The sequence below is a fragment of the Micromys minutus genome (assembly GCF_963924665.1).
Source record: "Micromys minutus genome assembly, chromosome: 10".
NCBI lineage: Eukaryota > Metazoa > Chordata > Mammalia > Rodentia > Muridae > Micromys > Micromys minutus.
Genome location: NC_137979.1, coordinates 11,680,077 through 11,693,291, shown reverse-complemented (window position 1 = coordinate 11,693,291; position 13,215 = coordinate 11,680,077). Strand labels below are relative to the sequence as shown.

At 51.4% G+C, this 13,215-nt stretch overlaps 1 protein-coding gene across 1 annotated transcript; it reads left to right on the top strand.

The window, feature by feature from the left end:
* The first annotated feature begins 208 nt into the window (after nucleotides 1–208).
* On the top strand, nucleotides 209–10,409 carry IBA57 (iron-sulfur cluster assembly factor IBA57). Its single transcript, XM_080923633.1, has 3 exons — nucleotides 209–565; nucleotides 4,484–4,824; nucleotides 4,989–10,409. The coding sequence occupies exons 1-3, from the start codon at nucleotides 225–227 to the stop codon at nucleotides 5,381–5,383; spliced, it is 1,077 nt and encodes a 358-aa protein (XP_080779759.1). The 5' UTR covers nucleotides 209–224; the 3' UTR covers nucleotides 5,384–10,409.
* The last annotated feature ends 2,806 nt before the right edge of the window (nucleotides 10,410–13,215 follow it).

The window sequence follows — 13,215 nt, the reverse complement described above, 5'->3', positions numbered from 1 at the left end:
CGACAAAGATGGGAAAGTTTACGTTTATGTATTTAACCACAACCACAAACGCTTTGAACAGGAGCCAACTAAGGAAAAGGTCGTCGGGTGGCTCCAGCCTGGGCGACTATCTGGGCTTGCGCACCCATCTACTGGCTGAGGCCCCACCCACTTTCCACCCACGCACGCGCGTCGCCCGCCGCCGCCGGGGGCCGCTGTAGTGCCCGCCTTCACTAGCGCCCAAGATGGCAGCGGTGACGCTGCTTCGGGGCGCGGCTGCGGGGCGCAGAATCCCGGCATGGCACTGGAGGCCGAGCGGGATCACAAGGCGCTGCCTAGCCCGTGGCTCCGGCCTTCTCGGCGGCAACCCCACGGACGGTGTGGCCTGGACTTGCTTCCGGCTGGACGGGCGCGCCTTAGTGCGCGTGCGCGGCCCGGACGCTGCACCCTTCCTGTTGGGACTATTGACCAATGAGCTGCCGCTTTCGGGGCCCCCGACCGGCGCGGCTCAGCCCTCTGCGCGTGCGGCATACGCCCATTTCCTGAATGTGCAGGGACGCACGCTCTATGACGTCATTCTGTATGGGTGAGCTTTGGGTAGCAGGGCGGGGCAATAGGAACTTTTGAGTCTGAGGGAGCGGACTAAGCAGGATCCCATGAAGGATGTCCAGGATAATATTTCTAGAGAATGCTGGCTAGACACTCTTGGAAAGATGCTTAATTAGATGGCTCTGGAAATGGCTTTCTGGGAAGACACTGTAGACTTAGGGAAGGGGGTAACTTAGAGGCGGATCTCCCATGGAAGGCATCCAGGTCGGGCTAGTTACTTGCATAGAGCCTGTGCCTGAATCCCCAGCTAGTCAAGGCAGAAGCTGCTGTACAGTGGCTTTTGGTGTTAAGCCTTTTCAAGATGGGGCGGGGAGGGGGAGGCTTCAGTCTTGTCTCTCCCTCCTCACTTCTTGGGAAGATTTCATTGGTTTTTCGGACTCTATTTGAAGAGCCTCTGTTCTTCACAGTTACAGATTGTACCAGTGTTCTGAGAATCCAGTTTTTCTCTTATTTCCAGTTTCTCTTTGCAGTGCCATCTGTTTGTCTGTATGGTCTCATCATCTATGCTAACCTGACTGTGACTACAGCGTTTGCTGGCCGGTCTGGGCAGGGCCTGTGTCTATAGCATTGAGTTCTCAGTCCTGAAAGCTCAGCACTGTCTAGCAGGCCATGTGAAGACCCACCTTCCCTAGCCTGTTCCTGGGCTGGCCCTCCTTGACTCCTACCGAAGTCCAGGCCTGGCTCCCTGTCTGAGCTAGAGCTTATTCAAGTGCTAGGCCCTGGTGGCTTCCATTCCTTGTGGTGATTGGCAGTGGTTACCAGTACAAGTAGTAGCAGTTACTGTTGAAGACCCTATTCGACTGCAGCCTTGGGCCTGCAAGAGTTGACAGCTCCTGTGAACCTAGTATAGGGATTGTGTTACAGCTTTGGTATGGGCTAAGGAAGTTGAGATTCCTTAGCTGTTAATATCGGCCATCGGCTGTGTTCCTCTGCACAGAGGTCTCAGACCCTTGGCTCTAAAGGTTTGACTGACAGCTCTCTGGAACTCCTCAGTGACCCGGACCTGCAGTTTCTCTTCTCCGGTTCTTTTATCCTTCTTCAGTCTCAGCTTGCCGTCTCTCTTTGTCTGTCATCTTTCTTCCTGCCCTGGCTGTTGCTGAACCGCTGTTGCTTCAGCTGTCAGGCAGCTGGTGGTCTTGCCGTCTCTGCAGCCTGGCTTGTTTGCCGCTGCTGCCACTACGGGTTCCACTGCCTCTGCTGACCTCTGCTGTCTCTGCTGCTTCTCTGTTCCCAGCCTGGCCCACACTACTAAAAGCAAGAAAGGAAATGGGGAGAAGCCTTGTCTTGGGCCTGCTGCTCCCACACTGGGGCGAAGCTCAGGAGAGTGTCCTCACAGCTTCACTAAATGAGCCTTCACAGCCTGTTTGTGTAGCCCCAGAAAGGATGTTTGGGCCAATCACGGGCTTGCCCATTGGCAACCTTTGTAATGACTGAGGATTGTGTTTCGGACAGTCGTAACCCCGCATCTTTAGCACTAGTTACAGCAGTCCCTCTTCTAGGCTACCGGGGAGATGCTGTCCATCTGGCCAAGTTGGAAGTGGTTACAAGATCATCCAGAATTCCCCGAGACTTGTAATGACAAAATATCTGATAAAAACCATTTTAAACAACCCTGGTGGAAACTGCTGTTAGCAGGGGCGCTCTGAGGTGGGGTTGTCTGGTTCCCTATTTGACAGTGCTTTTGCTCAGGGCAGCAAGGGAGAGTCCAACACCTGCCAATTAGAAAATCGCCCATCCCTAACACCTGCTTATTCATAAGAAGATAAACATCAGGGCTACATGCAAATAGGTTGTTAAATAAATGGTAGGACCTAGAGGTATCTCGAAACAAATCTCTAGGCATGTCTGTGAGGGGCCTTCTGGGTTTGGATAACAGAGGGGAGAAGACTAGTCCTGGGTGTGGCTGGCACCATCCCATGGCCTGGGATCTGAATTTTTTCCTTTCCTTTTCTGCCTTTGTCTCTTCCCCCCATCTGTGTCTCTATTAATGCCATTTCATTTTCATTTCTGAAATTAAGTAGCATTTCAAGTGCATTTAGGTATTTGTCTCTTTGCTTATCTGTGTGTGCACTGTGTGCGTGTAGAGCCTGTGGAAGCCAGGAGGTGTCAGGTGCTCTGTAACAAGTTCCAGTCAGTTGTAAGCCGCACCATGTCGGTACTGGGAACCAAACCTGGGATCTCTGTAAGAGCAGCAAATGCTCTTAGGAGCCATATTTCCAGCTCCTAATTTGTTGCTCTTGTGATGTATGTATGTAATGTTGTGTGTGTGGGTACGTGTGCATGAAATGATATGTATGGAGGCCAGAGGACAACTTTGTGGAGTCCTCTCCAATGAGGTCATGCCTTGGGCTTTGCCAGCAAACTCCTCAGTCCGAGCCACCTCACCAGCCCTTATATTGGAAATTACAAATAAATAAATAAATAAAAAGAGAAGCATGCCTGTTTACAGATGTGAAAGCCAGCCATTCACCATGGTGCTGTTCTCACGGTACATTGCTCATTTATTTATTTATTAACTTACATTTATTATTTACCTATTTTGTGTTGTATGTGCCCGCCACTGTGTCCGTGCAGAGGTCAGGGGACATCTTTTGGGAGTTTGGGAGTCTGGGGCGGTGTCCAGCAGTCAGACTCAGGTTATCAGTCTTGGCAAGTGTCTTTATTGGTGGAGGCTTCTCACCAGTGCTGCTGGTGTCCCTTCTCCCAGGGAGCTTAGCTTTGTCTTCACCATGGAGCCAGAGGGGCTGTGAGGTCCTCTTCCAGGTAGGACTGTGAACAGGAGCCTGACCGAGAGCCACCTTTGTACAGCCTCAAACTCCATCCAGAGAGCGTGCCCTCTTAGTGTGTGTGCTTTGCCCTGGTGGGGACGACTTGAGCCTGTTTCAGTCTTTTTAATTCCTATAAGTATCTGCCTGTGCACAGGTCAGCTCGTGTCTCTGTGATCTCAGGCTACAACTCTGTCCAGACATATTGTGATTGGCGCTGAGGAGTAGGGAGGTCAGAGGAGGAGGCCAACGCAGGTGCCTGGGTATTCCGTCACCTTCAACTGGATCTGTTTCCCAGGTGCAGCTATACACTCTTGGTCCGACTGAGTCCACCCATGGCAGTTGGGAAGCCATGGTACCTCCCAGTGTATTCAGCCAGTCTTTGGCAGGAGGTGTGATACCCAGGCCTTACCTTCTACTTGTTCCTTACACCCACAGCCTCTGAGAAACCGGGGCTCTGCCAGTTTCTCTGTCATAGAGCCTAGGTGGTAGGAAGGGACGCTGGGCTCAGCAACTACTCAGGACAGCGCCTGTTTATGGTCGTCACAGCTCTGCTGGGGCTGCCTGCCTGGGTGCACAACCCCAGTGCTCTGTGGTTCTTATGTGGTGTATGGGTCTGTCTCCATATGAGTTATGCTGGTACAGCCCTGTATGGACCTGGGTGTACTCTCCTTTAGAACATTTTATAAGCTCAGCCCTGTGTGGATAGACACCGTTGGTTCCCACATTGCACTTAGCTGCCTGTGTGGACATTCCTCTGGGGGTGCCTTGTGTGGCCGAGGGCAGGGGTCTATGCACTTTTCTGCCTTGTGAGAAGATCGAGGTTTGCCTGCTCCTAATGTGGCAGAGCAGACCCATGCATCCGAGGTCGTTGGTCATCTTAATTTGTATGTCTGCCTGTGTGGAGGCAACTCTAGAGGCACAATCTTGTGTCATTGTGGGTATGACTTTTAGTCTGCCATGAGCCAGCAATGGTTCTTCCTCAAGGACACAGACCACACACTGGGGGCAGGGGGCAGCCCTGTGTGTTCCGAGTACTTCTCTCTTTGTGTTTTATTCTTCACAAGCTTGGTGAGCTGGCACTGGGTGGGACCTTCTGCCAGCTCTAAGCCCATGTCTATCTCTTGCAGCCTCCCGGAGTGTACTGAGGGGGCACCAGGCTTTCTCCTGGAGTGTGACAGCTCTGTGCTGGGTGCCCTACAGAAGCACCTCACCGTGTACAAGATCCGACGGAAGGTCACTGTGGAGCCACATCCGGAGTTCACCGTGTGGGCAGTGCTACCCCGTGGCCCTGAAACCTCCGAAGCTACACCCCTAGAAGAGAGGGTGGAAGCCACCGCTGTGCTTATCCGTGACCCCCGGACTGCATGTATGGGGTGGCGGCTTCTCACTCAGGATGATGGCCCAGCCTTGGTGCCCAGGGGACAGCTTGGGGACCTCCAAGATTATCACATATACCGGTACCAGCAAGGTATGAGTAGAACAGGGAGGGTCAGCTATGCCAGGCTGGTGTGTTGGGGAGGGGTGGGAGGTCATGGAGGGGCAGGTGGACCCCAGAATGGGCAGAGGGGTTGGTGGAGTTGGCCTGCAGGCCTGTACTTGCTCTGCTCATTCTCTTGGTTTTGAATCCCACAGGCATCCCCGAAGGAGTCTGTGATCTTCCCCCAGGGATGGCTCTACCTCTGGAGTCCAACCTGGTCTTCATGAATGGTGTGAGCTTCACTAAGGGTTGCTACATCGGGCAGGAGCTGACGGCCCGAACCCACCACACGGGTGTCATTCGCAAGCGCCTCTTCCCTGTGAAGCTTGAAGGCCCCCTGCCGGCCAGCGGCATCAGCCCTGGCACCTTAGTGATGGTGACTGCAACAGGCCAGGCAGCAGGCAAGTTCAGGGCTGGCCAGGGACATGTAGGACTGGCTTTGCTGCGGTCAGAGACAATCAAGGGTCCTCTCCACATCAAGACCTCAGAGAGCCAACTGGTGGCTGTGACTGCTGTGGTGCCGGACTGGTGGCCCACAGCTGCCAAGTAGCGGGATGCTCTGGAGCTCCCCTGGCCTTAGAGTTACCAGATGCCTTTGAGCCTCTGCCCAAGGTCTTCTCTGTATGCTGCACCCTGTTGGGTATGAGTTCTTCCTCCTGTGGTGGCCTCCTGGAACACACCCACTAGGAAAGTTCCCTGTCTTCCAGGCTACAGATTGGCCGATGCTTCCTACAGAGGGTCCTACTCTTGTGGGCTGTCCTCTTTCAAGGAAGTCTGACTGAGAGCACAGTGACCTGATGCTGGGAGAGGGAAAGATCTGAGCTCCTGTTTAGACCAGATTTGGAACGAGATTTGATACAGCGCATGCGCCAAGGAGAAGAGGCCTGTGTCAGGCGCTAGGTCCCTAACCTTGTTTCTCCTTGGAGGAAGGGACTCTGTGCCTGCTAAGTTTCTGGGCCAGGCTTTGTGTTCTCTTGAAACTCGTCTCAGGGCAGAGAGATTGTATAGGTTGTGCGCAGGGTCGGGAGGTTGGATCCCTTGGATTGGGAGATGTGTTCTGTGGGCCACAGGGACTACATGTCTACTGTCCTGAGAGCTCTTTGTTCCTCAAAGTGAGCTGCTGTCTTTTCATATTCCCCAGAAAGCTCTAGGAGGGGTGGAGCCCAGGGCTCAGGTCTATCTGGGAGGGGCATCTGCTCGGGTAACTTTTTTGCTGGTTTGGGATATCACTATGCTTTTAGTAGGGAGTGACTTGCTGGCCACTGGTGGGGTGCGTACCGCCCTCTGAACCACTTTTTCTAATCTTTGTAATGTGAAGTGGGGGTCTTGCCACAAAGCCCAAGGACTAGTAAAGTCTGCAAACAGCCCTTTTGGAACTCTTGTTTCATTTCGGGTGGGTCTGGTAGAACAGACCACGGGACAGCTGTCCCTGGGGACCAACCACCAGATGGAAGCGTCCCACTATTGTAGCTGTGTAGCCCTGGTTGGTCTTGAACTTGAAATTCTCCTGCCTCAGCTTCATGAGTGCTAGATTGATAGGCATGCACCACAGTGTTCACAAGACACATCTATGTCTCTGCCTTTCCAAAGGCGTGTGTTTATGGATGAATGTCTGGGTGCCTGTAGAGGACAAAAGGAGGGTATCACATACCTTGGAGTTGGAGTTACAGGTGGCTCTGAACTGAACTCGTATCCCTTGTTTGTTTTCTGTTTGTTTGCTTGTTTGTTTGAGGCACAGTTTCTCTGTGTAGCTCTGGCTATCCTGGAACACATTCTCTAGAACAGGCTGGCCTTGAGCTCACTTGGATCTGCCTGCCTTTGTCTACCAAGCGCTGAGGTTAAAGGCATGCACCACTATGCCTGGCTAGACCCAGTACATTCATTTCAGCAGAGCTCTGTGGTCCATACTGGGTTGGCAGGAAATGGGGAGGCCCCTGAGCCTAGGCACAGGCAGTGGGTGGACATCTCTGAATCTGTTTCCTACAGTGCCCCCTTAAGGTAAATCCACAGAGGGCTGGGGTGTAGGTAGCCTGGAGCCAGTGAGAACTTCTAAGAACTGTGACTTAGGAGGCTACTTAGGCTAGGGCTTTAGGTAGACTCTGAGCTAAAGTGCAGTTTGCAGCAGCTTAGAGTGAGGCGTGGGGGTTGGGGGTGGCCTCTCTCTTAGGCAAGCTGTGCTGGGGTACCCTGAATGACCTCACTCTCTGTGATCAGTGCTGGGGACAGGGACCGGGCAGAGACAACTTGAAGGACGAATTACCCTGGCTCACAATTTCAGAGGGTGTGGCAGTTCACAGTGGAGTTCATGGCCGTGGGAGTGTGGCTAAGTCCCTCACATGGGAAGGCACTGGGAAGCAGAAAAAGGGCATCCAAAGGCAGGTACATTCTTCAAACCAGAAGGATAGGCTTCACATTCCACAGGTCCCACAGCCTTCCAAGCATCGCCAGCAGCTGGGGACCACAGTGAGGTCAAATGTGAACCCATGGAGGACAGTCCCCACCCAGAGCACAATACTTGAAGCACATGCGTAGTCTGTGCAGGTCTAACATGGTGAATAGACCCTCCCTGCCCTGCTTGGATGAGTGGCCTGGCCTATGACAGCCTTGTTCCTGTGGCTGTTTTGCCTCTGACTGCCAGTCCACTCAGGAGCAATACTGCAGTTGTGTTGGATGTTGGGCTTCAGCTGTGCTCTGGGCTCCTGCTGACCCCACCTGGCAGCTTTTTAAACTGACAGGACCTCTAAGAATTCCAGTCCGCTTCCTTTTGGGTTGCAGTCATGTGACTGGCTTTTGCCCTCTCAAACCTGATGGGGAAGTGCCCACACAGAGGCTTCTGGGCCTGTTCGCACACATTCTAGCCTTCAGAAGGCCAGAAAGGTTGTAAGGCTGGCCCACTGGGTAAGGAAAGGGCAAGTCCCAAAAGAGGCAGGGCACTGCTTTGGGCCGAGGCCCTGCCTTGTGAGTCGCTCATTGCCTGCTGTTGCTGTTGGGCTCTTTCAGGGTTGCGGCCTTGAACAGATCCACAGTTGCCAATGATGCATCTCCGCAGTTTAGAAACGCAGCACCGCACAGTGAAACTGCTAATGAGCGGGCCAGCTGGCACTGGGCTGGTCCACAGGGACCTCAGGGCCGTTCCTAGTGATGCAGGGCATGCACTGGTGTTCACATCCTCACAGGGATCTGTGCACACCCCAGTGCAGACCCTTGAAGACCCCTCACTGCCTTTCAGCATGGTGTGTAAAAAGTACAAAGCTGTAAAAAATAAACCAATTAAGGGGAAAAAGGTGTAGCTCTCATTCTGGAGGTTTTTGTTTTTTAAACATCTTTCAACCGGGTTTTAGGGAATGCATTTCTAGGATGCAGGATCTCAAAACCTTTGATACCAGGAGATGCCTTTTCTGCTCTCTGCTGAGGTGGCAGGTTAGGAGTGGCCTTGGGAAAAGCCCCTAGCTGACTTCTGTGAGGCCAGAAGGCAGGAAGGAGCAGTGGTAAGTTTGCTTCTGCTGGGATCACACACCGAGGGGCACGGGTTCACATGCTAGAACTGCACAGTATACTGGAAACGTTCTATGCATGTGCAGTAGAATCCCTCGAGAAAGGACCAGCAGGAAGACAGGTCCACAAGTTTTAAGATAGAGTAACCAGGCACATCATATAAGATAAAGAATAGAATAAAGATGTAGAATGTATTAGAGGTAGAGGGTTGACATTTGAGTAAGCAGGAGAGGGACTGGTGATTAGCAGAGGCTGGCCTGGAGGGAGGGGAGAGATGGGTCAACAGGTACAAGGTCACAGCAGCTGGGGCAAACACATTCTCCTCTAGGACATGGGTGAGCAGACAGTGACACTGGTCATGTCATTCAAAATAGCTGAAAGAGCATGCCCAGTGTTCTCGCCACAAAGGAATGACCACGGTGTGATGGTGTAACCCAATCACCCTGAGTTGATCACACAACGTATACATGCTCCAGCTGTCACACTGGGCTCCGAAAGACCTGGCGACTGGCTGCCAGGGTAAAGGTGAGGAGTGAGAAGATGGGGGCTGCTGAACGGATCAAGCACATTTGTAAAAAGAGAAGTTCTAAGGCGAAAGTGGGACATGCCAAGTACATGCCTGTGACTCTGGCAGGAATATGACTCCTCAAGGTCCCGACTGGAAGAAATGCTCTCCTAGAAGGAAACCCGAGGGCGTGTTTTCTGGAGAATTGGGAGCTGGGAGTCACTGAGCCACAAGAATAATTGTCCTAGAGTGTGGGAGAAGACAGGAGAGGTGAGCTGGGGCAAGGGACAGGGACACAGTGTAATCCAGAAGGACAGGAGAGGGCACAGACAGGGTGTAGTGTAAATTATATTGCTAAGTCATCACGCTAGTGGAGTTTGTTGAAACTGGGTTCGGGAATCAGAAGAGTCCCCTTGTCTTAGACTCTGGTACTTTTGTCCCCCATTCCCAACCCCTTGTCCTGAGTCAGGTTGTTTGGAGTCTCTGTAATAGAAAAACAGAAAACAGCTAAGGGCATTATAAACATTGTACTTGCTAGAAGGTCCACCCTTTCCAACAGAGTCACTACTGTTGCTCTGGGAGGTGGGAGGTCCTCGCACCCCTCCCCAGAATTCCCTGTAACCCCAACTCTTATTCACAAACAACTATGGGATAAGCAGCCTCCCTATGGGTTCCTTGCTGAACCCTTGCATAGGGAAGATGACCCCGTGAGTGGAGTTCTGGGGGGAGAGCCAATCAGGCAGTATCGAATGGGCACAGTTCTAGAGCTGTGCCTTGGATCTGTCTAGTTCCATCTGGCCACAGTGTCCAGGCTCAGTCCCTTGTGTCTCAATGGCCTGGTTTACATCAGGGCTAAGATACCGCATATGGGAACCAAGGTGGCGCCACGTAGGAACTGTGAGGACTCTGTCTCATCAGCTGCTTTGACACACGTGACCGGGACAGGCCACATTCCTTACTGACAAGAAGGAAGCGAGTGGAGCATGAAGATCACTGAGAAGTAGGAAGTCAATGGAGCAATTGCACCATAGGTGACGGCCTTCCAGAAGGGGCTCTGTTCCTTTCTTTCTCTTCTTTATTGCTTGCCTTAAAAACCAAGCAGTCAATCTAGCAAGCAGACAGACAGCAGCAGCAACAACAAACCAGGGTCTTATATATCGAACACTGGCCTTGAAGTCAATATACAGCAAACGTTGAACGTCTGGAACTCCAGAATCCACTCGTAGGTGCTGGGTGACAGGTGTGCACTGCTGCACCTGGTTTTTGAAGTGCTTTCTTCATGCTAGACAAGTACTCATGGGCTTCGGATGTGGCCCTGCCAGCAGCCAGCCCAGCACCCAGAACAGGACAGACAGACATGGCCACAGGATGGGTGTAGCTCACAGTGAACCCCGAGCTCAGAATCCTCAGTCTCCAAGCACTATGTGATGTTTGTCTGGTTATTTGTGGCTATGGCTCCAAGTCTCCACCATAGCGCACCCCCCCCCCCCGCCACCCCAGCTAGTCCGGAGCCAGGGATTTGTGGTCCTGGCTTGCTCAGAACATCACTTCAAGATGTCACGAGGGTGGTGACAGTCTAGCCTTCTTGAGCATGGAGCTGGTGTTCTTCAAGGCCATGCTGAGAAGAGCCAAAGGGTCTCAAGTTGCATATTTTTGAACGTGTAGAGAACATACATGTCTAAGAAAGTGCCACGACACATGTGGTTGTCAGAGGACAACTTTTAGGTTGGATTCTTTCCTTCTAAGGGTTCAGACTCAGGTTGTCAGATTTGGCAGCAATTGCCTTTATCCACTGAGCCACCCCCTCAGCCTTTTTCCTGCCACGAATAATGCAGCCAAGAACGTGCATGAACTGATTTTTGCATGGACATTGATAGTTTTGGTGTTGGGCTTATATCAGGCAGTTGGTCTGATGGGTCATGTCTTAGAACTGTGGCATACTTTTAAAAAAATGATTTATTTTATTTTATGTGTATAGGTGTTTTGGCTCCATGTTTGTCTGTGTACTAAATCATGCATTGCCCATGAAGGCCAGAAGAGGGCATCAGAGTCCCTGGAACATGAGTGTGGACTACTTTGTGGGTGGTGGGAATTGAACCTGGATCCTTTGCAAGAGTAGTAAGTGCTTGTAGCTGATAAGCCATATGTCTAGCTCTTCAGCTTTGTTTAATCAGCTTGAGTTTTATTTATGATATTAGTGTCGCATGGATTTTAAAATAAATAAATGATCATGAGGCTGGAGATTAGCTCAGAGGTTAAGAGCACTGACTGCTCTTCCTGAGGTTCTGAGTTCAATTCCCAGCAACCACATGGTGGCTCACAGCCATCTGTAATAGGATCTGATGCCCTCTTCTGGTGTGTCTGATGACAATGACAATGTACTAATATATAAAACAAATAAATAAATCTTAAAAAAAAACCCCACAAATCGGATGAAGGTTTCTCTCAGAGATTGCAAGGTGTGTGGGCAGGGCCTGTGCTCCCCGAGAGATCTCACCTCTCAATTCCTGGAGGCACCTGGTGTCTCTCCACTGCTACTGTGGCACTCAGCCTCTGCCTTCCTTGTACTCAGACATCTTCTGAGTGATTCCTGTCGCACAGCCTCTGCATGTGTCTGTTTCCACTTATGTGAACACCACTTACTGTCCTTATCACTGCATTGCTACTGCTTAGAACACTTTCTAAGTACACTGCTGGATCTAAATAGGGACCTGAGAGAGGCTTTGGTATAGCCTTTTGAGGGGATGCTATACCCACCCACCTACGCTCTCCTGCCTCACTGTTCCAGCCTCCCCCTATGCTGGGGCACCGGCATCCTATAATATGCATGGCTGCCGCTTTTCCGAGAGAGTTGGCTGTCTAGAGCATCCTCCCCACTCCTCCACAGGGATGCTTAGGTCTGAACATGTGAGGGACAGTCTCCAAGCTCTGTACAGCCGTAAGTCTGCTCATCTGCCCACAGACACCGGGATGAACAGTGCGGGAGCCATCGGAACCAAAGCAGAGCGGCTTCTGCCTGTCCCAGTCACGTGACTCAAAAGCATAAAGCAAGGAGGCAGGTGTGTCTAACAAGGACTCTCCCAAACATCCCTGCCAGGGCCACCGCCCCGCTTACAGGCCACTGACGCCTCACACAGTGAATTCCTGCAGAGGTGCCTCCCACAACTATGGCTGCACCTCAGTGGACCCTTATCCATGATCCTCATGGCCAAGGATCTTGTTCAGCATGGCGTGAACCTCTTCACTTTTCCTTTCAGAACAACCTCTTCCTCTGCCTCCATGACATTCATGCTCCCATGCTGTGCTCCCCACGCCCCCAGAAGTTCTCTAACTCTCTGTGGTTGTTAGGTTGGTAAGAGTGAGAAAGCAGAGGCTGTGGAGACGGCTTAGCCAGTAGGATGCTTGCCATGGAAACGTGAGGACCTGAGTTCTGATCCCAGGCCTCTATCTATATAAATGGATGGGCATGGCTACCCACACCAGGACTGGGGAAGTAGAGACAGGATAACTCTTGGGGTTTGCTGGCCAGATGCTGATCTAGATGAACTGGTCATCTTCAGGTTTAATTTTGAGACTTTGTCTCAAAAAAAAAAAAAAAAACAAAACAGGTGCATGTGCACTTGAGTGTACCAACACACACACACACACACACACACATACACACACACACACACACACACACAGCACCCACAGGCAGCTTCCACTCTCTGCTCTTCTCCAGCTGTATGGATCTGGCCCTGCCTACTGAAGAGTGAGCTAAAAGTGATTGTCACATGAAAGTCCTACAAGCGATTCCGTCGAAGGCCCCCATCAGCCCAGCTTCAGGACAAGACAAGCACAGGGTGCTGAATGGCCCGGTGATGACCAGATTCCGATGTCCAGAACACAAGCTTGGCACTTGAAGCTCTCCCAAGAGATCAAAGACCCAGGCTTTTTGGAGTTACTCTGTAGGACTCGGGAGAAGGAAGCACTACTCTAATCATGGTGAAATTGAAAGGTTGCCAAATTAAGTCACTCGGTTAATTGTGTCTGTCAATCTCTCTCCTAGGAATCCGAGTGGCCCTAATCTTAGTATTTCCAAGGAGAGAGTGCAGCTGTTGGGGTGGAAGATGGCACTCTCTTCCATGACAGCTCCTGGTTCAATGACTAATTTTAAGTTATGACTGAGGGAACAATGTCTGGCGATGACAGCCTACACTGATACAAGGCCTCCCGTGGTTTGTCTCCCTTGAACACATCAGAAAGGTTTCCCACAAACCCCTTCGAAGCCTTGGCAAGTCCTTTGGGCCAAAAGATTTATTTTTTTCTTGACATTTGTTTTAGCCAACATAAGATGGACATTAATGTTCTGTGTTTACTTAAAATTGTTTACATTCATAGAC